The 26,545-nt window shown below is 47.7% G+C and overlaps 3 protein-coding genes across 3 annotated transcripts; 2 read left to right on the top strand and 1 right to left on the bottom strand.

The window, feature by feature from the left end:
• Positions 1-2,499: 2,499 nt before the first annotated feature.
• LOC147975047 (uncharacterized) lies at positions 2,500-16,841 on the top strand. The gene is made up of 3 exons (XM_087519595.1): positions 2,500-2,643; positions 2,712-2,804; positions 16,704-16,841. Exons 1-3 carry the CDS (start codon positions 2,500-2,502, stop codon positions 16,839-16,841), a joined length of 375 nt encoding a protein of 124 aa, XP_087375721.1.
• Positions 16,842-17,374: 533 nt separating this feature from the next.
• On the top strand, positions 17,375-17,806 carry LOC147975046 (protein FAR1-RELATED SEQUENCE 5-like). Its single transcript, XM_087520248.1, has one exon. The coding sequence runs from the start codon at positions 17,375-17,377 to the stop codon at positions 17,804-17,806; it is 432 nt and encodes a 143-aa protein (XP_087376374.1).
• A 6,609-nt stretch (positions 17,807-24,415) lies between these two features.
• LOC125553680 (uncharacterized) lies at positions 24,416-25,888 on the bottom strand. The gene has a single exon (XM_048717427.2). The coding sequence runs from the start codon at positions 25,693-25,695 to the stop codon at positions 24,985-24,987; it is 711 nt and encodes a 236-aa protein (XP_048573384.1). The 5' UTR covers positions 25,696-25,888; the 3' UTR covers positions 24,416-24,984.
• Between the last annotated feature and the right edge of the window lie 657 nt (positions 25,889-26,545).

Below are 26,545 nucleotides of genomic sequence, written 5' to 3'. Positions count from 1 at the left end.
CAAAAACGAATTTTTCATTATTTTTAAAATTCATCATTCGTTCAAATCCACAAACAATTATAAAATTCATGAATATTTGTAACATTTCGTGAAAAAATATCGAATTTATGAATATGTTTTAACTTGTGAACTTTTGTTGAATGTATGATTTTTTTGTAAAAAAATGATAGTTGACTTTTCCAGTATATTAGGGGATGCCTTTTTTTCACTGGAGTGCGTGATAGAAAAAAAAGAGCAAATCAAAGTAGTATAGCTTCAAGCGCTAGCACCACATGGGCCAGCCCATATAAGCGCCTTCAGGTGCTATGGTGGCGAACTAGCGCCTGAAGGGCTTTATAGGAGTTCCCGAGAAAATGATACGCAGACAATCTGCAGTTTTCTTTTTGAGGGACAGACAATCTGCAGTGTTGTTATCCATGCGTGTTGGTTTGGGTGACCCTTATCGGAATCTTTATATTTATGTTTTATTGCGTTGGATGTTGTTGTATGGCCCACTCTATGATTGTTTGCTTTATTTATATATAAAGTTGAGCATATGCCTTTTTCTTTATGAAAATGATTCATCAAGATTGGTATGGTGAATCGCACATGTACCCACGATTCCACGAGAATTTCACTGGTTGTCAAATTTACATGTGTTCTTTTTTTCATCTCTACTTTTATACAGTTAGAAATACAAGGCCCCACTTTCAGTATCTTAAGCCCCCGATAACCTCTGGCACAGTTTTACCCACCCCACGAACTAGCATTGGTGCCATATTTTTGAACAATAAAGGGGAGGGGAGAGGGGAGGATCCCACCTAAATGCATTACTCAAAGAACAGTTGCCTCCGCTTCAAACCTAGGATGTGCTAGGGTTAAGGATAGCCACCACCAATGGTGGAGCTTGAGCAAGATCTTTGGGGGGGGGGGGGGGGGGGGCAAATGAAATATATAGGCTAGTGAGGGGGTCAAACATGCAAAATTTAACAATCTAAATTATTTCCCTAATATTTTTATGCCTACATGTGCTAATCTTGGGGGGGCCATAGCCCACCCAGCCATGCACTAAGCTCCGCCACTGGCCACCACCACTTCGAGCACCGCCCGCATCCGACGGATCACCCTCTGTGGCGTTACTGGATAGATATTGTAGCTTGGACCAGCCACCAATGTTGTGCTCGCGCCCTGCTTTACTTTTTGCCCATCATCTCTCAACATTTTCATCCTAACGCTGCATTGAACCGTGTAGCTCGCCCCATACCGCTACGCTCTTCAGCTCAAGCTCCACCCACCCTCACCAACGACCTTCTGCTCAAGCATTAGTTCTTGCATCCTACGTCCTGAGAAAAGGTCTCGAGGTAGAGCTTGAGGTTTGGGATTCTTGCACCATTGAGCTCGACGAATGTGGGAGATCGGGAGAAATTGACCCATGCGCATCCGACCTTGCTCTGATAGAGCTTTGACGAGCCTAAATCAGCGAGTTCGATCAAAATGTTTCACAGTGATAGTGAATTTTTGGAATTTTGTAGCGTCATGTACGTGAGGCTTGCTCCGGTGCACCCCCCTAACTCAATTTCCTAGGGGTATTCTTGACCCCCGCCATCTATTTTTTTCACCGGCCCGCCGCTGCCCATATCCAAGCCCCGTAGCCCATATCCAAGCCCCGTATAACCCGTATGACCCATATGTATGTATACGGTGACATCCCGAAAAAAAAGGATGACACGACCCCACGACCAGGTAGGACCTGCCGACGGCCGATCCATCAATCACGCAGCTCCATCATTCACGCAGCTCCTCCATCATTCTGGTGAGGTTCTTTAGGAATATCGGCGGCGGCGACCTTATCGTCGTCGATCTCGTCTGAGAGCGCGCGCGGCACCATCGTCAACCTCCAGCGCTCGCAGGTACCGCATCTCGTTTCCTCACGTTTGTCTCGCTCGCGGCAGCATCAAACGAACTGCTGCTGTTTTCGTCGTAGTGGTTAACCTAGCGGGGCGGGTAACCTAGCTTTCTGGCAGTCCAGGCCATCGCAGATCTTGTTCTGGTAGTGCTGCTCGTCGTGATATACATAGTGATCATGCGGGGTAAAGTGGGTTTCTTCTTTCTAGGGTTAACCTAGCGTCGGTTGCCGTCGGTTGTGTGCACGACGGATCCGTTATTTGATGCGGCGGCTTAACTAGGTATCCGGCGATCCAAAGTAATCACGACTGGTGCCGTGGGCTAGGAATCCGGCGGCGCATGTTATCACGGGTAGCGCAGCTTCTCGCGATCCAAAGTGATCACGTACTGGATTCGTGGGACGTACCTTAACACCGCTCGGTGTGGAGAGGGGGAGGATCCATGGCTGATCAGAGGTCGTTGGCGTCGGTTGTGTGCACGATCTGAACGCCCTCAGTTGGGGCGCTCTCCGGTTGGGGTAGTTTATTTAACATCCGTGATCGTGCGCTAGGTGTTGTATATGTCAGCATTGATAATGTTTGCACATGCGATGATACATATTAATTGTTGTAGGAAATGGCGGACGATGAGTTAACTGATATGATGTATGACATGGAGTTTGGAGAAGTGATGAAAGACTGGATAGAAGATTGGTCAGATGATGAAAATTCAGATCGTGGAGATAGGTCAGAGAATGGGAACGTATTGGAAGATCTTAATGTGAGTCGCATTATCATGTTGTAATTTTTTGGTGGCATCCGACAATATTATATTTTGAAAATTTATAGATGGATGAACATGATGATGGTCAGGAAAACAATGAGCATGATGATGGTGAGGAAAACAACTCGGAGATCTCGAATGAGGATTACATTAGTCAGGTATGTGTAACACCCCGGATGTAACTTTCCCAATTTGTACTCCAACTCTTGTCGTTTCCGACGTTAAGTTAATTTATTTTCTCGGGTTCAGGTCTTTGTCTCCGTGTGTTGTTATCGTTGTCATGCATCTCATATCATGTCATCATGTGCATTGCATTTGCATACATGTTCATCTCATGCATTCGAGCATTTTTCCCATTGTCCATTTTGCATTCCGGCGCTTCGTTCTCCTCCGGTGGTCATTTCTAGCTTTCTTCCGTGTGTGGGGATTAAACATTTCCGGATTGGACCGAGACTTGCCAAGCGGCCTTGTTTTACTACTGATAGATCGCCTGTCAAGTTTCGTATCATTTGGACTTCGTTTGATACTCCAACGGTTAACCGAGGGACCAAAAAGGCCTTGTGTGTGTTGCAGCCCAACACCCCTCCAATTTGGCCCAAAACCCACCTAAGCCTTCTCCATCATCTAGATCATTCGATCACGATCACGTGGCCGAAAACCGCACCTCATTTGGACTCTCCAAGCTCCTCCTATGCCTATATAAATACACCCTCCGTTTTCTTCTTCTTTTCCCCCCCGAAACCCTAGATCCAACCCACCGCGCCGCGCCGGACAAAAACCGCGCCAACGGACATTGTCCGCTCCGCCGCCAGCCACCCACGGACCGCCACGTGGCACCGCGTGCCCACTTCGCCGCCCCCTCCGCCGCCGGCCCGCCAGGCCCGCGCGGGGCCCTCCCCGGCCCACGCGCCCGCCGCCGCCTGCCTTCCCGCGCCTGGCTGCGCGCACCGCCACCCGAGGCCGTCACCTCCGTCACCGCCATCGACGCCGGCCGGCGCCTCGCGTCGCGCCCCGCGGATCCCCGCCGCCGCGCAAGCCGCCGCCGCCGCCCTCCACCGCCACCTCGCCGTCCCTCGCCGCCTCCTCCCTCTTCGGCCGGCCTCGTCCACCTCCTGCCAGTTCAAGAACTCCGGCGACGAACTCCGGCGAAGATCCGGCCGCCTCGGCTTCCGTGCAAACCCTAGATCTCGGGGTTGATTTTTCTTCTAAGTCCGACTTTTCTCAGATCCATATGCTCCTTTTCATAGCTCCGTAACTTTGCATCCGTAGCTCCGATTCATGCATATAGCATATCAAAATGTTCATCACAGAGAGTACATCATTTCATTCCATTGCATCATTTTCATTTGAGTTCATCTTGATACCCGAAATGCTGTTAGAAGCAGGCTACTTGAGTTATTTGTCAGATCTGCTGCTCCATTTAGCTTTTTGTCATTTTTGCCATGATTAATGTGTGCATGATATGCCCCTGAGTTCTACATATGTTTTGTTAAGGGTTTTGTCATCTTTCCAGAGGTGCAACCCATGTATTTTTGTGATGTGTGTGGTGACTAGCACAAGCTTGCAAAGTAGTGCACTTAGTAATTCTGTTTTCAGGGACTTAGCAATTCCACTAAGTCCTTGAGCTGTTTATCTCATGATGCCATATGTTCATGTTGTTTCCTAGTGATCCGTGCCTCTTTTGAGGATGATCAGTAAGGATGTTTTGTTAATATTATAGTGCTCTATGCATCCATGTCTTTGTTTGCAATTATGGAGCACCCTAGCTTGAGTCAATCGAACTCTACTTTTGCTACTTTGTGAATCTGGGCAGATTGTCAACTTGTTTGCAATTTTGCCGATGATGTTGTAGTTGATCCGTGCATGCTATGCCATTGTTCTTGCCATGTATAGCTTGCATTTTGTGTGTTCTTGACGGATGTATGCTTATCTTGTCATGACTTGCACCGTAGTGAGTGCATCGAGCTCGTAAACATGCCTACTTGAGATATGTTTCAGCATGTGCCAGTTTTCACCAAGTCTGTGATCTGATTATGTTTTTGCCATGTTCACATGCTTGCAATTGTATTTTCTGATCCCTTTTGGCTCAAGGTCACTAAGGGACTTTTGTTAAGCTCTTTGAGTAGCTCCATGCCATACTTTACTTTGCCATGTTCAGGACCTGTAGCGTGTAGTTTTGTTACTCCGAAGAGTGCTACCTGATCTGAAATTCCAGACAAGTGTTAATTTTACTAAGTCTGAGATCTGTTTGCCATATGCATTTTTGCCATGCTTGTTTGAACCTGTTAATGGATGATTTGGCCGTAGCTCAGTGCTAGCATTTTGTTAAGCATCTTGAATGCATCCTTGCCATGTATTTTGTTGTCATGTTTGGGTGCTGTAGCATGTTCATCTCATTGCATTTAGATGACTACTTGCTGTAAATCGCAGACCGGTGTCATATTTGAATCGCTTGCCATTTCCAAACCGTAACTCCGATTCCGGTGATCTTTATATCTTTTTCAAGCGATTTCATCTCATCTTTCCAGTGGCACACTTGGATTCCCAATTTGAGGCCAGGTTCTTGCATTTCCTGTCATATCTTGCATTATGCATCCCGCATCGCATCCCGCATAGCATATCATTTTTGCATCATCTTGTTTGGTCCTTGCACGTGGTTGATTGTGTCCTTGTTGCTTGTTTGTCTTGTTTGGGTAGAGCCGGGAGACGAGTTCGCTAATGAGGAGCCCGTTGAGTTTGCTTTCGAGGATCCAGTCAACTCTGACAACTTTGCAGGCAAGATGATCATACCCTCGAAATCACTACTATTTTTGCTATGCTAGATTGCTCGCTCTTTTGCTATGCCAATGCTACGATGCCTACCACTTGCTTTCAAGCCTCCCAAATTGCCATGTAAAACCTCTAACACACCATGTCCTAGCAAACCGTTGATTGGTTATGTTACCGCTTTGCTCAGCCCCTCTTATAGCGTTGCTAGTTGCAGGTGAAGATTGAAGGCTGTTCCTTGTTGGAATATTTATTTACTTGTTGGGATATCATTATATTGCCATGTTATCTTAATGCATCTATATACTTGGTAAAGGGTGGAAGGCTCGGCCTCTCGCCTAGTGTTTTGTTTCACTCTTGCCGCCCTAGTTTCCGTCATATCGGTGTTATGTTCCTGGATTTTGCGTTCCTTACGCGGTTGGGTTATAATGGGAACCCCTTGATAGTTCGCCTTGATTAAAGTTTTTCCAGCAATGCCCAACCTTGGTTTTACCATTTGCCACCTAGCCTTTTCTTTCCCTTGGGTTCTGCAGACTCAAGGGTCATCTTATTTTAACCCCCCGGGCCAGTGCTCCTCTGAGTGTTGGTCCACCTGTCAGCTGCCGGTGGCCACCAGGGGCAACTCTGGGCTGGCCTACCCGTACCTAAGACAATCTGAGTGTGCCCTGAGAAAGAGATATGTGCAGCTCCTATCGGGATTTGTCGGCACATTCGGGCGGTGTTGCTGGTCTTGTTTTAACCTGTCGAAGTGTCTTGAAGAACCGAGATACCGAGTCTGATCGGAACGTCTTGGGAGGAGGTCTATTCCTTCGTTGACCGTGAGAGCTTGTCATGGGCTAAGTTGGGACTCCCTGCAGGGATTGAACTTTCGAAAGCCGTGCCCGCGGTTATGGGCAGATGGGAATTTGTTAATGTCCGGTTGTAGATAACTTGAACCTTAACTTAATTAAAATGAATCAACTGAGTGTGTTACCGTGATGGCCCCTTCTCGGCGGAGTCCGGGAAGTGGACACGGTGTTGGAGTAATGTTTGCGCAGGTTGTTCTCTAGCTTCTCGCTCGCGCTTTGCCTTCTCTTCTCGCTCTCTTTTGCGTATAAGTTAGCCACCATATTTTGCTAGTCGCTTGCTGCAGCTCCACCTATATTTACCTTGCCATACCTATTAAGCTTAAATAGTCTTGATCGCGAGGGTGCGAGATTGCTGAGTCCTTGTGGCTCACAGATTACTATTACACCAGATGCAGGGCCTGATGATTCCGCTCCAGGAGACGCGCTTGAGCTAAAGTGGGAGTTCGACAAGGACTCTCAACGTTACTATGTTTCCTTTCCTGATGATCAGTAGTGGTGCCTAGTTGGGGGTGATCGGGACCGTGTCGCATGTTGGGCTATCTTTTATTTTGGCGCCGTAGTCGGGCCATGAGTGTTTGGATGATGTAATGTTATTTATGTACTTGATTGACGTGGCGAGTGTAAGCCAACTATGTTATCTCCCCTTTTATTATCATATTACATGGGATGTTGTGAAGATTGCCTAACTTGCGACATATGCCTTCAATGCGATTATGTCTCTAAATCGTGCCTCGACACGTGGGAGCTATAGTCGGATCGAGGGTGTTACAAGTTGGTAATCAGAGCCTTCCCTGACCTTAGGAGCCCCATTGCTTGATCGTTTTTAGCGGCCGAGTTGTGTCTAGAAAAATGTTTTGAGTCATTAGGAATTATATATCGGATAGTTTAGGAATTCTTTTTACTTCCCAGTCTCCTCATCGCTCTGGTAAGGCATCCTGACGTAGAGTTTTGACTCTTCTCTTCTCAAATTTCACTAAAAAAAATTAGGATCACGCGGGTATCTTAGAATCGTTCCGATGGTTTTATGATGAGAACATTGTCTTGGTGCCTCCTGTCAGGGGTTTAGTGGAAGTGTCCCGGGGAGTTGAGCTCTGAGGTGTTGTCATCATAATTTTATCGTTGCAGTTCTGGAATACCTGAGTTTAGTACACCGACATCGAAAATCTCTTTTATGTAGTTCGTTGGTGAGATAACCTCGACGCCACCCAGTACTGGGGCGGGAGTTCGGGAGTATCGCCATAACTTGTATAACGGATGCTTTTCGAAGGTTGAGGTAGATGGTTTCCGAAGGTTTCTTGGTTATGTGCTGAAGGATGGATACAGCTGGATGTAGGATTTGCTAGTTTCGGTGAGATATTATGCTTCCCCTGTATCCCCAACACCTGATTGCATAACCGGAAAGGTTCGGGAGTTTCATAGGTGGGAATTCTAGTAGCTCTAGTTCTTCTTCCACGGATGTTGGTTTGAGATTGGGATTTCTTACCAATTATTCGTTCTTGATCCGTACCTTGTTGATTTATTTCTCTACCTTAATTCTACATGGCTTCTCAATTTACGGATATGTGACCATTTCAAGAGGAATGCATTCGTTCATTTTGTTCGGATGTGAAGACTATATGTTGCTATTTTCATTCCGTTGGATTCAGCTTCAATATTTGTCTATCGATGTGCTAATGGATGTCAACCTCTTCAGGATGGCTCCTCCAATGCGCACGACTCCGAATCCTGATCCGCAAGCTGTGATGGCCGCAACCAATGCAAACACACAGTTGATCATGCAAATTCTCCAAGAGCGCAATCAAGGCAACCAAGGGAATCAAGGCAGCAATCAGAATCACTTTGCTTCACTCAACCAGTTCCTTGCTAACGGGCCAAAGACTTTCAGCAATTGTCTTGAGGCAACCGATGCTGACGATTGGCTTGTGGATCTGTGCAAGCATTTCGAGTGCAGTAACGTCAGGCCTGAGGACTTTGTCAAGTTCGCTTCCTTCCAACTCAAAGATCAAGCTGCAGAATGGTTCCAGCAGTACAAGGACTCAAGAGGTGGACGTGTTATCACTTGGGATGATTTCCGTCGAGATTTCCGAGCTCATCATATCCCTCAGAGCGTGGTTGAAAGCAAGCGTGAGGAATTCCGCAACCTGAAGCAAGGCTCTTTGTCTGTCTATGACTACAACAAGTTGTTCCAGAAGCTCGCCTGCTTTGCCAAGCAGGACGTACCTGATGAGAAGAGCATGATATATTAGTTCAGGGGTGGTCTCAGAGAAGAAATTCAGCTACCTCTTGTTCTCTTTGAGCCCTTGAGTTACGATGAGTTCTACAACATGGCACTAAAGCAAGAGGCCGCTCAGTTGAGGTGTGATGCCTCCAAGAAGCGAGTCAGAGATGTTACTCCTTCTTCCTCTACTCAAGTGGCCAAGCAGCAGAAGTTTTGGCTTCCTCCTCCTCCGTTCCGTCAGCCGTATCAGCAGAAGAGCAAAGGTGGCAGTGGTTCTTCCCACCCACCCAACCCTGGCTTTCAGAACAAGACTTCGTCTCAAGCTCCAAGATCGAGTGCTCCGTATCACCGTCCGCTTTCAGAGGTCACGTGCAACAAGTGCCAACAGAAGGGTCACTATGCCAACAAGTGTTTCAACCAGAGGCGTCTTCCTCCTCCTCCTCCTGTCAGATCGGCAAGTACAGCTATGGTCAAGCATAACCCCAAGCATGCCAAGGTCAATTTGATGAATGCATCCCAGGCAGAGGACTCGTCAGATGTGATCATGGGTAACCTTCCTGTTAATGATATTCCAGCAAAAGTTCTTTTTGACACGGGTGCATCGCATTGTTTCATCTCGAGACCGTTTTCATCTAAGCATGGTTTGCCTTTGCAAATTTTGCCTAGTCCATTAGCAGTTATCTCTCCCGATAAGCGCATGCATGCTAACTCCATTGCTCCGGATGTTACTATCACTTTGGGAGACTACAAGTTTCTATCTTCTCCTACGGTTCTTGGTGATTCGGATATTGATCTTATTCTCGGAATGGGTTGGCTTTCTAAGCACAAGGCTCAGCTTGATTGTGCAGCCAGGCAGATTCAGTTGACTCATTCGTCTGAGGATGTAATTGTCTTTGCCGCTCATGATGATACCATCCGTCTGTTTTCTCTCAATGAAAAGGGTGAATTGGATGCCATCTCTCAAATTCCAGTCGTTTGCGAATATCAAGAAGTCTTTCCAGAAGAGCTTCCAGGAATGCCTCCGCACCGGCCAGTTGAATTCGTTATTGATCTTGAGCCTGGCACGGAACCTGTGTGCAAACGTCCTTACAAGCTCGGATCTGAAGAGTTGAAGGAGCTGAAAAAGCAACTCGATATTCAAGAGAAAATGGGTCTCATCCGGCCTAGTTCTTCTCCGTGGGGTTGTGGTGTTCTTTTTGTGAAGAAGAAGGATGGTACGGACCGACTTTGTGTTGATTACCGTCCATTGAACAAGAAGACCATCAAGAACAAATACCCACTTCCCAACATCAACGAGCTGTTTGAACAACTCAAAGGTGCCCAAGTATTCTCCAAGCTTGATCTCCGTATGGGTTATCATCAGATTCGAATCCGTGAGCAAGATATTCCCAAGACGGCTTTCAGGACAAGCTTTGGTTCATATGAATACACTGTCATGTCTTTTGGCCTCTTCAACGCTCCTCCGACTTTCTCTCGCATGATGAACTTCATCTTCAACGCCTACACGAATGACTTCGTTTTGGTCTATCTCGACGACATTCTGGTTTTCTCGAAGAACAAGGAAGATCATGCCAAGCATTTGCGTTTGGTTCTTGATAAGCTCAGGGAACACAAGTTCTACGCCAAGTTCTCCAAGTGTGAATTTTGGCTCGATGAGGTTCTTTATCTTGGTCATATCATCTCTGCCAAGGGCATTGCCGTGAATCCTGAGAAGGTGTCTGCAATTGTGAATTGGGAACCTCCTCAGAACGTGAAGCAACTCCATAGCTTCCTCGGTCTTGCAAGCTATTGCCGAAAATTCGTTGAAAACTTTTCTAAGATCGCGAAGCCTCTCTCAAATCTTCTCCAGAAGCACGTCAAGTACGTTTGGTCTCCGGAGTGTGACATTGCTTTCAACACTTTGAAAGAGAATTGATCACTTCTCCAGTGCTGACTCCGCCTGATGAATCCAAGCCGTACGAGGTCTTCTGTGATGCCTCTCTCCAAGGTCTTGGCGCAGTATTGATGCAAGAGAAGAAAGTTGTTGCTTATACTTCTCGCCAGTTGAAGCCTAATGAGAAGAACTACCCCACTCATGATCTCGAGTTGGCGGCAGTTGTGCATGCTCTTTTGACTTGGAGACATCTCTTATTGGGAAGAAAAGTGGACATTTTCACTGATCACAAGAGTCTCAAGTACATCTTCACTCATCCTAATCTCAACCTCAGGCAAACTTGATGGGTCGAAATGATTCAAGAGTATAATCCGAGTATCGAGTATACTCCAGGCAAGGCTAATGTGATTGCTGACGCATTGAGCAGGAAATCTTATTGCAACAGTCTGATTCTCAAGCCTTATCAACCCGAGCTTTGTGAAGCTTTCCGCAAACTTAATCTGCAAGTTGTTCCTCAAGGTTTCCTCGCCAACCTTCAAGTCTCTCCTACCTTTAAAGACCAGATTCGTCAAGCCCAGCTTCTTGATGCTATGGTGAAAAAGGTGAAGATTGGGATTGCCAAGAGTTAACCCAAGTACAAGTGCTACCGCCTTGATGACAAGGACACTCTCTTCTTCGAGGATCGCATTGTTGTTCCCAAAGGTGACCTCCCTAAAGTGATCATGTACGAGGCTCACAATTCTCTCCTCTCCATCCACCCTGGGAGCACGAAGATGTATCAGGACCTCAAGCAGGCTTATTGGTGGACTCGAATGAAGCGCGAGATTGCTCAATTCGTGAATGAATGTGATGTCTGCAGAAGAGTGAAGGCAGAACACCAAAGGCCAGCAGGTCTCCTCCAACCTCTTGCCATTCCATAATGGAAGTTTGACCACATTGCAATGGACTTCGTGACTGGGTTTCCAAAGTACAAGCGTGGCAATGATGCTATATTCGTTGTCATCGACAAACTCACTAAAGTGGCCCACTTTCTACCTATCAAAGAGTCAATCACTGCAGCTCAATTGGCGGAACTCTACACCTCTCGAATTGTCTCACTGCACGGTATTCCACAAGTGATCTCTTCAGACCGTGGCAGCATCTTTACCTCGAAGTTTTGGGATTCTTTTCAGAAGGCCATGGGCACCAACATCCGCTTCAGCACAGCTTTCCATCCTCAAACTAGTGGTCAAGTCAAGCGTGTCAACCAAATTCTTGAAGATATGCTCAGGGCTTGTGTGATCTCTTTTGGCTTGAAGTGGGAGGATTGTCTTCCTTATGCTGAATTCTCCTACAACAATAGTTTTCAAGCAAGTTCGGGCAAGGCCTCATTTGAAATTCTGTATGGCAGGAAGTGCTGTACCCCTCTCAACTGGTCTGAAACCGGTGAACGTCAGCTTTTGGGTAATGACTTAATCACAGAGGCAGAGGAAATGTGCAAAGTCATTCGTGATAACCTCAAAGCAGCCCAATCCCGTCAAAAGAGCTACTATGATAGTAAGCACCGTGATTTGGCTTTCGAGATCGGAGATCATGTTTACCTCCGTGTCTCTCCTATGAAAGGTACTCATCGCTTCGGTATCAAAGGGAAGCTTGCCCCCAGATACGTGGGACCTTTCAAGATTGTCAGCAAGAGAGGCGACCTTGCCTATCAACTCGAGCTTCCTTCAAACTTTGCAAATGTTAATGACATGTTCCATGTCTCTCAGCTCCGAAAGTGCTTCAAGACTCCTGACCGCACCGTCAACTTCGAGGACATTGAGCTCCAAGAAGATCTCTCTTATCATGAGCACCCAGTTGCTATTCTTGAAGAGACTGAACGCAAGACTCGCAATAAGTCAATCAAATTTCTCAAAGTCAAGTGGTCACACCATTCCGACCGTGAAGCTACCTGGGAACGCGAGGATCACCTCCGTTCTGAGTACCCGGCGTTCTTTCAGTCCTAGATCTCGGGACGAGATCCTTTTGTAGTGGTGGAGTGTTGTAACACCCCGGATGTAACTTTCCCAATTTGTACTCCAACTCTTGCTGTTTCCGACGTTAAGTTAATTTATTTTCTCGGGTTCGGGACTTTGTCTCCGTGTGTTGTTATCGTTGTCATGCATCTCATATCATGTCATCATGTGCATTGCATTTGCATACGTGTTCATCTCATGCATTCGAGCATTTTTCCCATTGTCCGTTTTGCATTCCGACGCTTCGTTCTCCTCCGGTGGTCATTTCTAGCTTTCTTCCGTGTGTGGGGATTAAACATTTCCGGATTGGACCGAGACTTGCCAAGCGGCCTTGTTTTACTACCGGTAGACCGCCTGTCAAGTTTCATATCATTTGGACTTCGTTTGATACTCCAACGGTTAATCGAGGGACCGAAAAGGCCTCGTGTGTGTTGCAGCCCAACACCCCTCCAATTTGGCCCAAAACCCACCTAAGCCTTCTCCATCATCTAGATCGTTCGATCACGATCGCGTGGCCGAAAACCGCACCTCATTTGGACTCTCCTAGCTCCTCCTATGCCTATTTAAAGACCCCCTCCGTTTTCTTCTTCTTCTCCCTCCTGAAACCCTAGATCCAACCCACCGCGCCGCGCCGGACAAAAACCGCGCCGACGGACATTGTCCGCTCCGCCGCCAGCCACCCACGGACCGCCACGTGGCGCCATGTGCCCACTTCGCCGCCCCTCCGCCGCCGGCCCGCCAGGCCCGCGCGGGGCCCTCCCCAGCCCACGCGCCCGCCGTCGCCTGCCTTCCCGCGCCCGGCCGCGTGCACCACCACCCGAGGCCATCGCCTCCGCCGCCGCCATCGACGCCGGCCGGCGCCTCGCGCCGCGCCCCGCGGATCCCCGCCGCCGCCGCCGCGCAAGCCGCCGCCGCCGACGACGCTGCCCTCCACCGCTACCTCGCCGTCCCTCGCCGCCTCCTCCCTCTCCGGCCGGCCTCGTCCACCTCCGCGAGTTCAAGAACTCCGGGACAAACTTCGGCGAAGATCCGCCCGCCTCGGCTTCCGTGCAAACCCTAGATCTCGGGGTTGATTTTTCTTCTAAGTCCGAGTTTTCTCAGATCCATATGCTCCTGTTCATAGCCCCGTAACTTTGCATCCGTAGCTCCGATTCATGCATATAGCATATCAAAATGTTCATCACAGAGAGTACATCATTTCATTACATTGCATCATTTTCATTTGAGTTCATCTTGATGCCCGAAATTCTGTTAGAAGGAGGCTACTTGAGTTATTTGTCAGATCTGCTGCTCCATTTAGCTTTTTGTCATTTTTGCCATGATTAATGTGTGCATGATATGCCCCTGAGTTCTACATATGTTTTGTTAAGGGTTTTGTCATCTTTCCAGAGGTGCAACCCATATATTTTTGTGATGTGTGTGGTGACTAGCACAAGCTTGCAAAGTAGTGCATTTAGTAATTCTGTTTTCAGGGACTTAGCAATTCCACTAAGTCCTTGAGTTGTTTATCTCATGATGCCATATGTTCATGTTGTTTCCTAGTGATCCGTGCCTCTTTTGAGGATGATCAGTAAGAATGTTTTGTTAATATTGTAGTGCTCTATCCATCAATGTCTTTGTTTGCAATTATGGAGCACCCTAGCTTGAGTCAATCGAACTCTACTTTTGCTACTTTGTGAATCTGGGCAGATTGTCAACTTGTTTGCAATTTTGCCGATGATGTTGTAGTTGATCCGTGAATGATATGCTATTGTTCTTGCCATGTATAGCTTGAATTTTGTGTGTTCTTGATGGATGTATGCTTATCTTGTCATGACTTGCACCGTAGTGAGTGCATCGAGATCGTAAACATGCCTACTTGAGATATGTTTCAGCATGTGCCAGTTTTCACCAAGTCTGTGATCTGATTATGTTTTTGCCATGTTCACATGCTTGCAATTGTATTTTCTGATCCCTTTTGGCTCAAGGTCACTAAGGGACTTTTGTTAAGCTCTTTGAGTAGCTCCATGCCATGCTTTACTTTGCCATGTTCAGGACCTGTAGCGTGTAGTTTTGTTGCTCCGAAGAGTGCTACCTGATCTGAAATTCCAGACAAGTGTTAATTTCACTAAGTCCGAGATCTGTTTGCCATATGCATTTTTGCCATGCTTGTTTGAACCTGTTAATGGATGATTTGGCCGTAGCTCGGTGCTAGCCTTTTGTTAAGCATCTTGAATGCATCCCTTCCATGTATTTTGTTGTCATGTTTGGGTGCTGTAGCATGTTCATCTCATTGCATTTAGATAACTACTTGCTGTAAATCGCAGACCGGTGTCATATTTGAATCGCTTGCCATTTCCAAACCGTAACTCCGATTTCGGTGATCTTTATATCGTTTTCAAGCGATTTCATCTCATCTTTCCAGTGGCACACTTGGATTCCCATGTTGAGGCCAGGTTCTTGCATTTCCTGTCATATCTTGCATTATGCATCCCGCATCGCATCCCGCATAGCATATCATTTTTGCATCATCTTGTTTGGTCCTTGCACGTGGTTGATTGTGTCCTTGTTGCTTGTTTGTCTTGTTTGGGTAGAGCCGGGAGACGAGTTCGCTAACGAGGAGCCCGTTGAGTTTGCTTTCGAGGATCCAGTCAACTCTGACAACTTTGCAGGCAAGATGATCATACCCTCGAAATCACTACTATTTTTGCTATGCTAGATTGCTCGCTCTTTTGCTATGCCAATGCTACGATGCCTACCACTTGCTTTCAAGCCTCCCAAATTGCCATGTCAAACCTCTAACACACCATGTCCTAGCAAACCATTGATTGGCTATGTTACCGCTTTGCTCAGCCCCTCTTATAGCGTTGCTAGTTACAGGTGAAGATTGAAGGCCGTTCCTTGTTGGAATATTTATTTACTTGTTGGGATATCATTATATTGCCATGTTATCTTAATGCATATATATACTTGGTAAATGGTGGAAGGCTCGGCCTCTCGCCTAGTGTTTTGTTCCACTCTTGCTGCCCTAGTTTCCGTCATATCGGTGTTATGTTCCCGGATTTTGCGTTCCTTACGCGGTTGGGTTATAATGGGAACCCCTTGATAGTTCACCTTGATTAAAGTTTTTCCAGCAATGCTCAACCTTGGTTTTACCATTTGCCACCTAGCCTTTTCTTTCCCTTGGGTTCTGCAGACTCAAGGGTCATCTTATTTTAACCCCCCGGGCCAGTGCTCCTCTGAGTGTTGGTCCACATGTCAGCTGCCGGTGGCCACCAGGGGCAACTCTGGGATAGCCTACCCGTACCTAAGACAATCTGAGTGTGCCCTGAGAAAGAGATATGTGCAGCTCCTATCAGGATTTGTCGGCACATTCGGGCGGTGTTGCTGGTCTTGTTTTAACTTGTCGAAGTGTCTTGAAGAACCGAGATACCGAGTCTGATCGGAACGTCTTGGGAGGAGGTCTATTCCTTCGTTGACCGTGAGAGCTTGTCATGGGCTAAGTTGGGACTCCCCTGCAGGGATTGAACTTTAGAAAGCCGTGCCCGCGGTTATGGGCAGATGGGAATTTGTTAATGTCCGGTTGTAGATAACTTGAACCTTAACTTAATTAAAATGAATCAACTGAGTGTGTTACCGTGATGGCCCCTTCTCGGCGGAGTTCGGGAAGTGGACACGATGTTGGAGTAATGTTTGTGCAGGTTTTTCTCTAGCTTCTCGCTCGCACTTTGCCTTCTCTTCTCGCTCTCTTTTGCGTATAAGTTAGCCACCATATTTTGCTAGTCGCTTGCTGCAGCTCCACCTATATTTACCTTGCCATACCTATTAAGCTTAAATAGTCTTGATCGCGAGGGTGCGAGATTGCTGAGTCCCTGTGGCTCACAGATTACTATTACACCAGATGCAGGGCCTGATGATTCCTCTCCAGGAGACGCGCTTGAGCTCAAGTGGGAGCTCGACGAGGACTCTCAACGTTACTATGTTTCCTTTCCTGATGATCAGTAGTGGTGCCCAGTTGGGGGTGATCGGGACCGTGTCGCATGTTGGGCTATCTTTTATTTTGGCGCCGTAGTCGGGCCATGAGTGTTTGGATGATGTAATGTTATTTATGTACTTGATTGACGTGGCGAGTGTAAGCCAACTATGTTATCTCCCCTTTTATTATCATATTACATGGGATGTTGTGAAGATTACCTAACTTGCGACATATGCCTTCAATGCGATTATGTCTCTAAGTCGTGCCTCGACACGTGGGAGCTATAGTCGCATCGAGGGTGTTACAGTATGGAAGTGGAATTTTTTGTTGGCATTCATGCAAGTTGAATAAATCCTGGAATATTATATTATAAGTACTTATGTATTTGTGTTATATTTTTTAGCTCATTTCCGAATGTCATAATGCGTACGACTATTACGGTGAATCCGACGCGGAGACAGGCCTTGATGTCGAATCATTAGCTGCTCCTGATTCTGGGGAGTCGCAATCATCGGTCATCTTGAGTGAGGTATGTATGTAATGAATGTTGTATGGAAGTAATGTTATACCATAGAAAACTGTTTTCATGGCTATGTTATGATTGTGTAGGTGACAGAAGTTGAGGGGAAAAAGAATGTCCAAGATACTGCTAGTGCAGATGATAAGAGGGATATGTTCATGCAGATAATACAAAAGACTTTTACGTCTCATGATGCTGCGTATGATTTCTACAACAGCTATGCTAGAGAAAATGGTTTCAGCATTAGAAAGAATAAGGTCAGGTATACCAAAACCAAGTCACGTCATATGCGTTATAGGCGGTTTGTTTGTTCCAGACAAGGAAAACGTGATAGCAGGTTGCTAACCGAGGAAGGACACAACCGTAGGCTCAGACCCGAGACACGCTGCCACTGCGAAGCACACCTGAGCGTGAAGCTTGACCAAAAGCGTGGGGTTTGGTATGTTGATAGTTTTGAGGACAAGCATAGCCATATCTTGGCAGGACCGAACGAGGTACCTTTTCTTTGGTCCCACAGAAAAATCAAAGAGTACCAGAGAGCTGAGATACTGTCCATGGGAGCTGCAGGGATTAGAATTCACGACATGATGGATTCGTTCATCAGCAAACATGTATGGTATGGCGGTGTTGGTTTTACCAGGCGTGAAATATACAACCTTTGTGCCAGGGAGAAGAGGAAGCTGTTTTCAAAAGGTGATGCTGCCACAGTCATAGGCATCATGGCCAGTAGGAAACAGAGGGATCCTAGCTTATTTTTTGAGTACAAGCTAGACAAGAAAGGACATATGAATAGGATGTTCTGGTGTGACTCCCAGTCTCGTCATGACTATGAGGACTTCGGCGACGTGCTTGTATTTGACATCACGTACAAGATGAACCGGTATGGTATGCCATTCATACCCTTTGTTGGTCCTAACCATCGCCGGAAGACCACTGTTTTTGCTTGTGACATAGTTTCGGACGAGACCGAAGAGACATATGTGTAACACCCTCGATGCGACTATAGCTCCCACGTGTCGAGGCACGACTTAGAGACATAATCGCATTGAAGGCATATGTCGCAAATTAGGCAATCTTCACAACATCCCATGTAATATAAATAATAAAGGGGAGATATAATAGTTGGCTTACACTCGCCACGTCAATCAAGTACATAAATAACATTACATCATCCAAACACTCATGGCTCGACTACGACGCCAAAATAAAAGAGAACCCAACATGCGACAACGGTCCCGTTCACCCCCAACGGGGCACCACTACTGATCATCAGGAAAGGAAACATAGTAACGTTGAGAGTCTTCGTCGAACTCCCAATTGAGCTCAAACGCGTCTCCTGGAGCGGAATCATCAGGCCCTGCATCTGGTGTAATAGTAATCTGTGTGCCACAGAGACTCAGCAATCTCGCACCCTCGCGATCAAGACTATTTAAGCTTATAGGCAAGGTAAAATATGTGGAGCTGCAGCAAGCGACTAGCATATATGGTGGCTAACTTATTCGCAAAAGAGAGCGATAAGAGGAGGCAAAGCGCGAGTGAGAAACTAGAGAACAACCTGCGCAAACATTACTCCAACACCGTGTCCACTTCCCGGACTCCGCCGAGAAAAGGCGATCACGGTAACACACACAGTTGATTCATTTTAATTAAGTTAAGGTTCAAGTTATCTACAACCGGACATTAACAAATTCCCATCTGCCCATAACCGCGGGCACGGCTTTCGAAAGTTCAAATCCCTGCACGGGAGTCCCAACTTAGCCCATGACAAGCTCTCACGGTCAACGAAGGAATAGACCTCCTCCCAAGACGTTCCGATCAGACTCGGTATCTCGGTAATTCAAGACACTTCGACAGGTTAAAACAAATCCAGCAACACCGCCCGAATGTGCCGACAAATCCTGATAGGAGCTGCACATATCTCTTTCTCAGGGCACACTCAGATGAACACTATGTACAACTAAAACCAACCCTCAAATTGCCCCGAGGTGGCGCTGCAAGTGGCTCTATTTGGACCAACACTTAGAGGAGCACTGGCCCGGGGGGTTTAAAAAAGATGACCCTTCAGTCTGCAGAACCCAAGGGAAAGAAAAGGCTAGGTGGCAAATGGTAAAACCAAGGTTGGGCATTGCTGGAAAAGCTTTAATCAAGGCGAACTATCAAGGGGTTCCCATTATAACCCAACCGCGTAAGGAACGCAAAATCCGGGAACATAACACCGATATGACGAAAACTAGGGCGGCACGAGTGGAACAAAACACTAGGCGAGAGGCCGAGCCTTCCACCCTTTACCAAGTATATAGATGCATTAAGATAACATGGCAATATAATGATATCCCCACAAGTAAATAAAGGTTCCAACAAGGAATGGCTTCCACTCTTCACCTGCAACTAGCAACGCTATAAGAGGGGCTGAGCAAAGCGGTAACATAGCCAATCAACGGTTTGCTAGGACAAGGTGGGTTAGAGGTTTGACATGACTATTTGGGAGGCTTGCAAGCAAGTGGTAGGCATCGTAGCATTGGCATAGCAAAAGAGCGAGCAAACTAGCATAACAAAGATAGTAGTGATTTCGAGGGTATGATCATCTTGCCTGCACGGTTGTCAGAGTTGACTGGATCCTCGAAAGCAAACTCAACGGGCTCCTCGTTAGCGAACTCATCTCCCGGCTCTACCCAAACAAGACAAACAAACAACAAGGGCACAATCAACCACGTGCAAGGACCAAACAAGACAATGCAAAGATGATATGCTATGCGGGATGCAAAATGCAAGATATGACAGGAAAAGAAAGAACCTGGCCTCAACTTGGAATTCCAAGTGTGCCACTGGAAAGATGAGATGAAATCGCTTGAAAACGATATAAAGAACGCCGGAATCGGAGTTATGGTTTGGAAATGGCAAGCGATTCAAATATGACACCGGTCTGTGATTTACAGCAAGTAGCCAACTAAATGCAATGAGATGAACATGCTACAGCACCCAAACATGACAACAAAATACATGGCAGGGATGCACACAAGATGCTTAACCAAAGTCTAGCACTGAGCTACGGCCAATTCAACCATTAACAGGTTCAAACAAGCATGGCAAAAATGCATATGGCAAACAGATTTCAGACTTAGTGAAATTAACACTTGTCTGGAATCTCAGATCAGGTAGCCCTCTTCGGAGCAACAAGACTACATGCTACAGGACCTGAACATGGCAAAGTAAAGCATGGCATGGAGCTAATCAAAGAGCTTAACAAAAGTCCCTTAGTGACCTTGAGCCAAAAGGGATCAGAAAATACAATTGCAAGCACGTGAGCAAGGCAAAAACATAATCAGTTTTCAGACTTAGTGAAAACTGGCACATGCTGAAACATAACTCAAGTAGGCATGTTTACGAGCTCGATGCACTCACTACGGTGCAAGTCATGACAAGCTAAGCATACATCTATCAAGAACACACAAAATGCAAGCTAAACATGGCAAGAACAATAGCATATCATGCACGGATCAACTACAACATCATTGGCAAAATTGCAAACAAGTTGACAATCTGCCCAGATTCACAAAGTAGCAAAAGTAGAGCTCGATTGACTCAAGCTAGGTTGCTCAATAATTGCAAATAAAGACATGGATGTATAGAGCACTACAAGATTAACAAAACATCCTTACTGATCATCCTCAAAAGAGGCACGGATCACTAGGAAAAAACATGAACATATGGCATCATGAGATAAACAGCTCAAGGACTTAGTGGAAATGCTAAGTCCCTGAAAACAGAATTAACAAGTGCACCACTTTGCAAGCTTGTGCTAGTCACCACACACATCACAAAAATACATGGGTTGCACCTCTGGAAAGATGACAAAACCCTTAACAAAACATATTAGAGCATCAGGGCATATCATGCACACATTAATCATGGCAAAAATGACAAAAAGCTAAATGGAGTAGCAGATCTGACAATTATCTCAAGTAGCCCTCTTCTAACGGCATTTCGGGTATCAAGATGAACTCAAATGAAAATGATGCAATGGAATGAAATGATGTATTCTCTGAGATGAACATTTTGATATGCTATATGCATGAATCGGAGTTACGGATGCAAAGTTACGAGGCCATGAACAGGGGCACTTGAACTGAAAATCCGGGGACTTAGACGAATTTTACCACCGGATCTAGGGTTTGACCCGGCACGCGAACCGAGGTCGGATCCGGCGAGCACTGTTCACCGGCGAGCTCGTGGTGGCCGGGGCCGGCGAGGAGGAGGCCGGGGAGTGGCCGGAGCGACGAGGAGGCGGCGGCGGCGAGCTTGCGCGGCGGGGCGGCGCGGCCGGGCGGCGAGGAGGCGGGCGCGTCCGGCGCCGCAGGGCAGCGCGGCAAGGCGCCCTGGAGGAGGAGGCGCGTCCCGGGCGCGGGACGGAGGGGGCCGGATGCGGGCCGGCCGGGCCGCGGGCGGAGACGGCGGCGGGAGCCCACGTGGCAGCGTGGGAGTGGGCGCGGGCGGCGGAGCGGACGCGTCCGGCCGGATTCGGACGTGTCCGGCCGGTGCGGGGGCGATTTCTAGGGTTTGAGAGGGAGGAGATCCGCGAATTTCGGGAGGGGGCTTTAAATAGAGGTAGAGGGAGTTAGGAGAGTCCAAATGAGGTGCGGTTTTCGGCCACACGATCGTGATCGAACGCTCTAGATGATGGAGCAGGGTTAGGTGGGTTTTGGGCCAAATTGGAGGGGTGTTGGGCTGCAACACACACGAGGCCTTTTCGGTCCCTCGGTTAACCGTTGGAGTATCAAACGAAGTCTAAATGATACGAAACTTGACAGGCAGTCTACGGTAGTAAACCAAGGCCGCTTGGCAAGTCTCGGTCCAATCCGGAAATGTGTAATCCCCACAGACGAAAGAAAGCTAGAAATGATCACCGGAGGAGAACGAAGCGCCGGAATGCAAAACGGACAACGGGGAAAAAGCTCGAATGCATGAGATGAACACGTATGCAATAAATGAATAATACAATAAACCTTAACTAATCAACTAATTTAAAAACCATAACTACTACTGGATGATTCAATCATAGGTCCAACATATAACTAGCTATAAATGAATCCAATACAAGAAAACCCTAACTAAACATCTAATTAAAAAACCCTAACTACTACATCTACTGGATGATTCATATGACATTCATGCATGGAGTTATGCAACAACAATTTAATATGAGAGTTGGTCATCTGGCATAGTTACATGTCTAGCAAACCTACTTATGGTTCACTTTATAAGTACAGGAATCCTACAGATCAAAAATAAACCTACCTACAATTTAAGTTTATGGATAATGAAGTGAAGCCCCTAACTATTTTGAAATTGTGCACTAGTTAAACATACTGTGTTCATTTCAATAATTAATTGATAGACTTCAAATGAACGAAGTAGGATTTTAACCTCATTTGTATAATATCAACTTTAATAGTACACTGGGTGGCGGCTCAAGCCCTGCCATGGCCCACTGAGGGAATATGCAAAACAAATCTAACAACATATACAACACATAACAAAATCTGAGCACATGAGGCAATCCAGATTTCAATATAAAAAACCTAACTCTCATTATGATCTCTCTAGCATTCAACCACGAATCAACTACAAAAAACCCTAACTCTCAAATGGGGTTCCCCATTCAATCAAAAAACCCTAACAAGCAGAAGGGGGTGCCGCATTCAATCACAGATCTACAATAAAAAAACCTATCTACTAAATCTTCTGCTTATCAACTACAACTATGAGAGGAGGGGAACGAGAAGCATTACCACATCCACCACCTGCTTGTCGCTCGCCTCCGCACCTGCATCCAGTGCACCGCCAGACGCCGTCACCACCAGGTCCGGCACGACGGAGTTCGAGCCCACCACCCCTACTCTACCAGATCCGCCGCCGCAGCGGCCGATCCAGCGACTGCGGGTGCAGCATCTCCCGCACCGCCGACGGCGGCCACTTCTTGGACGACATCTGCCGCGGTGTTCGCGGCCTCGACCGCAACTCCATGCGCAGCGGCGGCAACGCCACCACCTTGCGCCATCGAAGCCTAAGAGAACCCACTGGAGAGAGGGAGGCGGTGGGGTTGAGCGAGTAGGTGCGGTGGCGGGGCGATGGAGAAGAGGGGGAGACGATGCGGCAAGGAGAGAGGGAGTTAGCCGATTTGGGGGGAAATGGTGGGGGCGATGCAGCCGGTGGTGGTTCCCCTCCCTCTTTATAGGATGTGACGTTTTTGGAAGTTTTCGTGCGCCGCGTGGCCGCGTGGCTAGCCCACGACCGCCGCACGTGATGAGGGAAAACGATACGCCCACGCCCACGACCGCCGCACGTGACAAGGGAAAACGATACGCCCACGCCCACGACCGCCGCACGTGACAAGGGAAAACGATACGCCCACGTACAATACATGTATACCCTCAGTGTACAAAAGTAATCGGGCCGGTGCGGGCTTGTACAGGGCTGTACCTGCGCTCTCCGCGGGCATAAAAAGACAATCGTGCCCCTCTTCACGAATTGTTTTTGACAAATCTCAGCCGTCCTTGTGTTTCTCCCCCTCGCGTTCAGCCCGGGGGGAGCACCGGAGCAGATACGCATGTACGTTCTTTCGACCTGTTACAAGCACATTTTCCATTTGCGACAAATCACACAGTCGACACGTTGTGTTGATTCTATAATTTGTGTGTTCGTGCTGCAAAGTGTTACAACCGTTGATTTTTACGCTGCGACGAGTGATGAGTTTTCTTGGCGATTTCGAAAACTTTTGATTTCATCCGTTCAACGACAATCAATTCAATTGGGGATACAGGGAGTACGTGAGAAGAGCGTAAATACCGAGCGAGCGAGATCCCATCCGTGGTCCAATAGTATTATACATCCAACTGTTGAAGGACGCCCGTGATCCAAGCAAAGCAAGTACTCGATCGATTGGCACAGCGAAACTTTGGCAGTCAGTCACAGGCACAACAGGACACGCAGCAACGTAAATGAGGGTTGGATCAGAGCCCAAACAGTGGCGTACGTACGTACATAAATGTTCATCAACAGAAGCAACTTGCGAGCCCCCGCGCGCGCACACACACACACAGAAAGCTAGGTATGTATGGGGAGCCTCTGGTGGTCATGAGATCTGCATGACCTGTATGCTTGTTCTTTCCGTTTCCCAGCAACTCGATCTAGCCCAGATGCACCCAGGTGTGTGTGTGTGTGTGTGTGTGTCCAGATGCACCCTGGTGCGATCTACTTATACCACTTCCCTGCCACAGTACCAAGTTTGGTAGCTTGGGCCCTGTTTTTGTTGAGATATTCACCCTTGTGTAAAAAAATTAAGCCAGAAAGAACCTGAAAAGATCATATGCAGTGCTTCTGTTTCAGAGATGTCCGGCAATGTTAACTTTTTTTTTCTTTTTGAAAAGGAGGCTCAGCCCTCGCCTCTGAAAGATGCAACTGGCCGGTAATATTAACTGAATCTACAATTTGATTAAGTCGATATTATGGGAGGAGGAATGGTTGGAGGAAGAAAGTTGGAGGAAGAAGAAAAGAGGACGGCGTTCGATCTTAATCTAATGGTCAAGAAAATTAACTTACCCAAAATAAATTTCACTGTAAGCTAGAACACAGTCTTCTTCTTTTTTTGGAAACTAGCGCTAGAACACAGTCTCATTCAGTAGTAAAGTTACAAGGGCTTCATATAACACAAAACACTACACTCGGACTTTGACATACGTAGAATCGTAGATAGCTTAGTTACTCACTCTGTAATTAGCAAACCCTACCAATTATTGTAGTGGCACTGTCCATGCATGGACCTTCACACAAAACCAAAGGCCATGCACTAACTAGGCACACACTAGCACAAACTCCTCGCAATACATACTAAGCACTAAAATAACTTGCAAAGCAAACTAAACATTTAAGAAACTAATAACCCACCAACAAGAACAGACTCCAGAAATCAAACACCTGGTACTACTAATTTTTTTAATGGGCTTTTGTCCTAGTGCTCGTACTAGCGGTACTAGCGACCTTTGTTTCTTCTACGAGATCCTATCACCACCCGGCAGCCTGGCCGGGAATGCGCGGCGCCGGCGCTGGCACGCGGGGTGGTGCCAGGATCTCGAGACCTCAGTTGGCTGGCTAGCTTGCTTGCTAGCTAGAGCTGGTAGTGGTACGACGATGTCGCCGGCGGGGGCGGCGAGGCTAGCTGGGCGCAGAGCTCGGCGAAGGCGGTGAGGATGGCGGCGTGGTGGCGCGGCGAGTTGAGGGCGAGCAGGCGGCGGAGCATGCTGCGGAGGTCGTCCCAGCTGCACAGCCCCGTCTCCACCACCATCTGCACCATGCTCTCCCGGAAGTCGGCGCGCGGGTCCGACGAGTCCTTCTCCACTGCCAGCCCCACGTCCTCCTCCGGCCCCGCTTCCGCCATAGCTGCTTTGTTCTCCGCGTAATACCTCTTCTTCTGCTTCTTCTTCATGCTCGCCGGCTGCCTCCTGACCGGCGAGGCCGGCGCCTCCTTGGCGGAGGGAAGGTGCTCTTGCTGCTGATGTAGCTTGGGGGCGGCGCCGAAGCCATGGTAGGAGGAGTAGTAGTTGGAGCAGTTGGAGGAGGCGTAGCTGGTGGAGAAGGAGGCGGTGGAGGAGGACGACGGGAAGAGGCTGGACGAGCTGGTGCTCCTCGCCGGCGCCGCCGGTGCCTTGCTCGCGGAGGAAGGCTTGAGGAAGGACGGCAGGCTGAGCAGCATCCTGGGGCGGCGCGGGCGGCAGCTGCACCCGGTGTCGACCACCGCCACGTGGCGGCGCCGGCCCACCGGGAAGTGCCCGCCGCCGCCGCCGCTGCCAACGCCCCTGCGCGCCCCCGTCGACGACATCGCCGGTACGCTAGCTAGGATATATAGTTCAGCTTAGCTCTGCGAGGCTACGTCGGCGTGTACGCTGGAGGGGTGTATAAAGCTTGGTTCCGGTGCCCGGTGGTGGTGAGTAGGCGAGCTGGGAATGGGATTGATTGCGTGCAATGCGACTATGCGAGTGTGCTGTTGGTATATTGTCTCGTGTGGGATGGTGATACGCCGCGTGCAGTTTATATATGCTGTAATTTGACTAAGAGAGGTGATGGGATAGTTAATTGAGGAGAGGGGTGGGGTTTAGCTGGGCCATGTGGGGGATCGCTTGCTCATCATTCCTCCCCTGCCATTTCCATTGACCTTGACCGTCCTCCCTAGCTAGGCTGTGATGCTCTAGTCGTAAATTTTGTACTAAATGGGAAAAACCGTTTGTCCGTCTACCAACAGCCGAGGCCGAAGAGGTTGCTACCGTGCGTGACTGCGTGTAGTGTCTCTCGTTTTGTTTTTGCATTGCTCGTGTGTTTCATGGGCGCATCGGCATATGCATGCCTGTGTGCGCGTGACATGGCATGCGCATCGTCTTCCGTGTTGATGGCTTTACAAGTTTACATGGCTGGTCAGGCACGCCGCACGAATAACTCGCCGAGTCTCACAGACGTCTCTCGTCATGAGCATGACGCACGCACTTCCGGTGTGAATAGCTTCCATATCTTGTTGATTCTGAGGAGGAGTAGACTCGTACAGTACGGCGAGAAAAATCGCGTAGAGTACCTTTCATTGTCCTGAGGAAGTAAATTAAATTTCTCTCTCGATCGTTGATTGACTAGATTTATATTCTTATTATATTTCTGAAACTTCGAGCATGCATGTTATTGCA

The sequence above is a fragment of the Triticum urartu genome, chromosome 4A, assembly GCF_056163025.1.
Source record: "Triticum urartu cultivar PI428250 chromosome 4A, HENAU_Tu73, whole genome shotgun sequence".
Lineage (NCBI taxonomy): Eukaryota > Viridiplantae > Streptophyta > Magnoliopsida > Poales > Poaceae > Triticum > Triticum urartu.
This window is presented reverse-complemented; position numbering and strand designations above follow the sequence as displayed.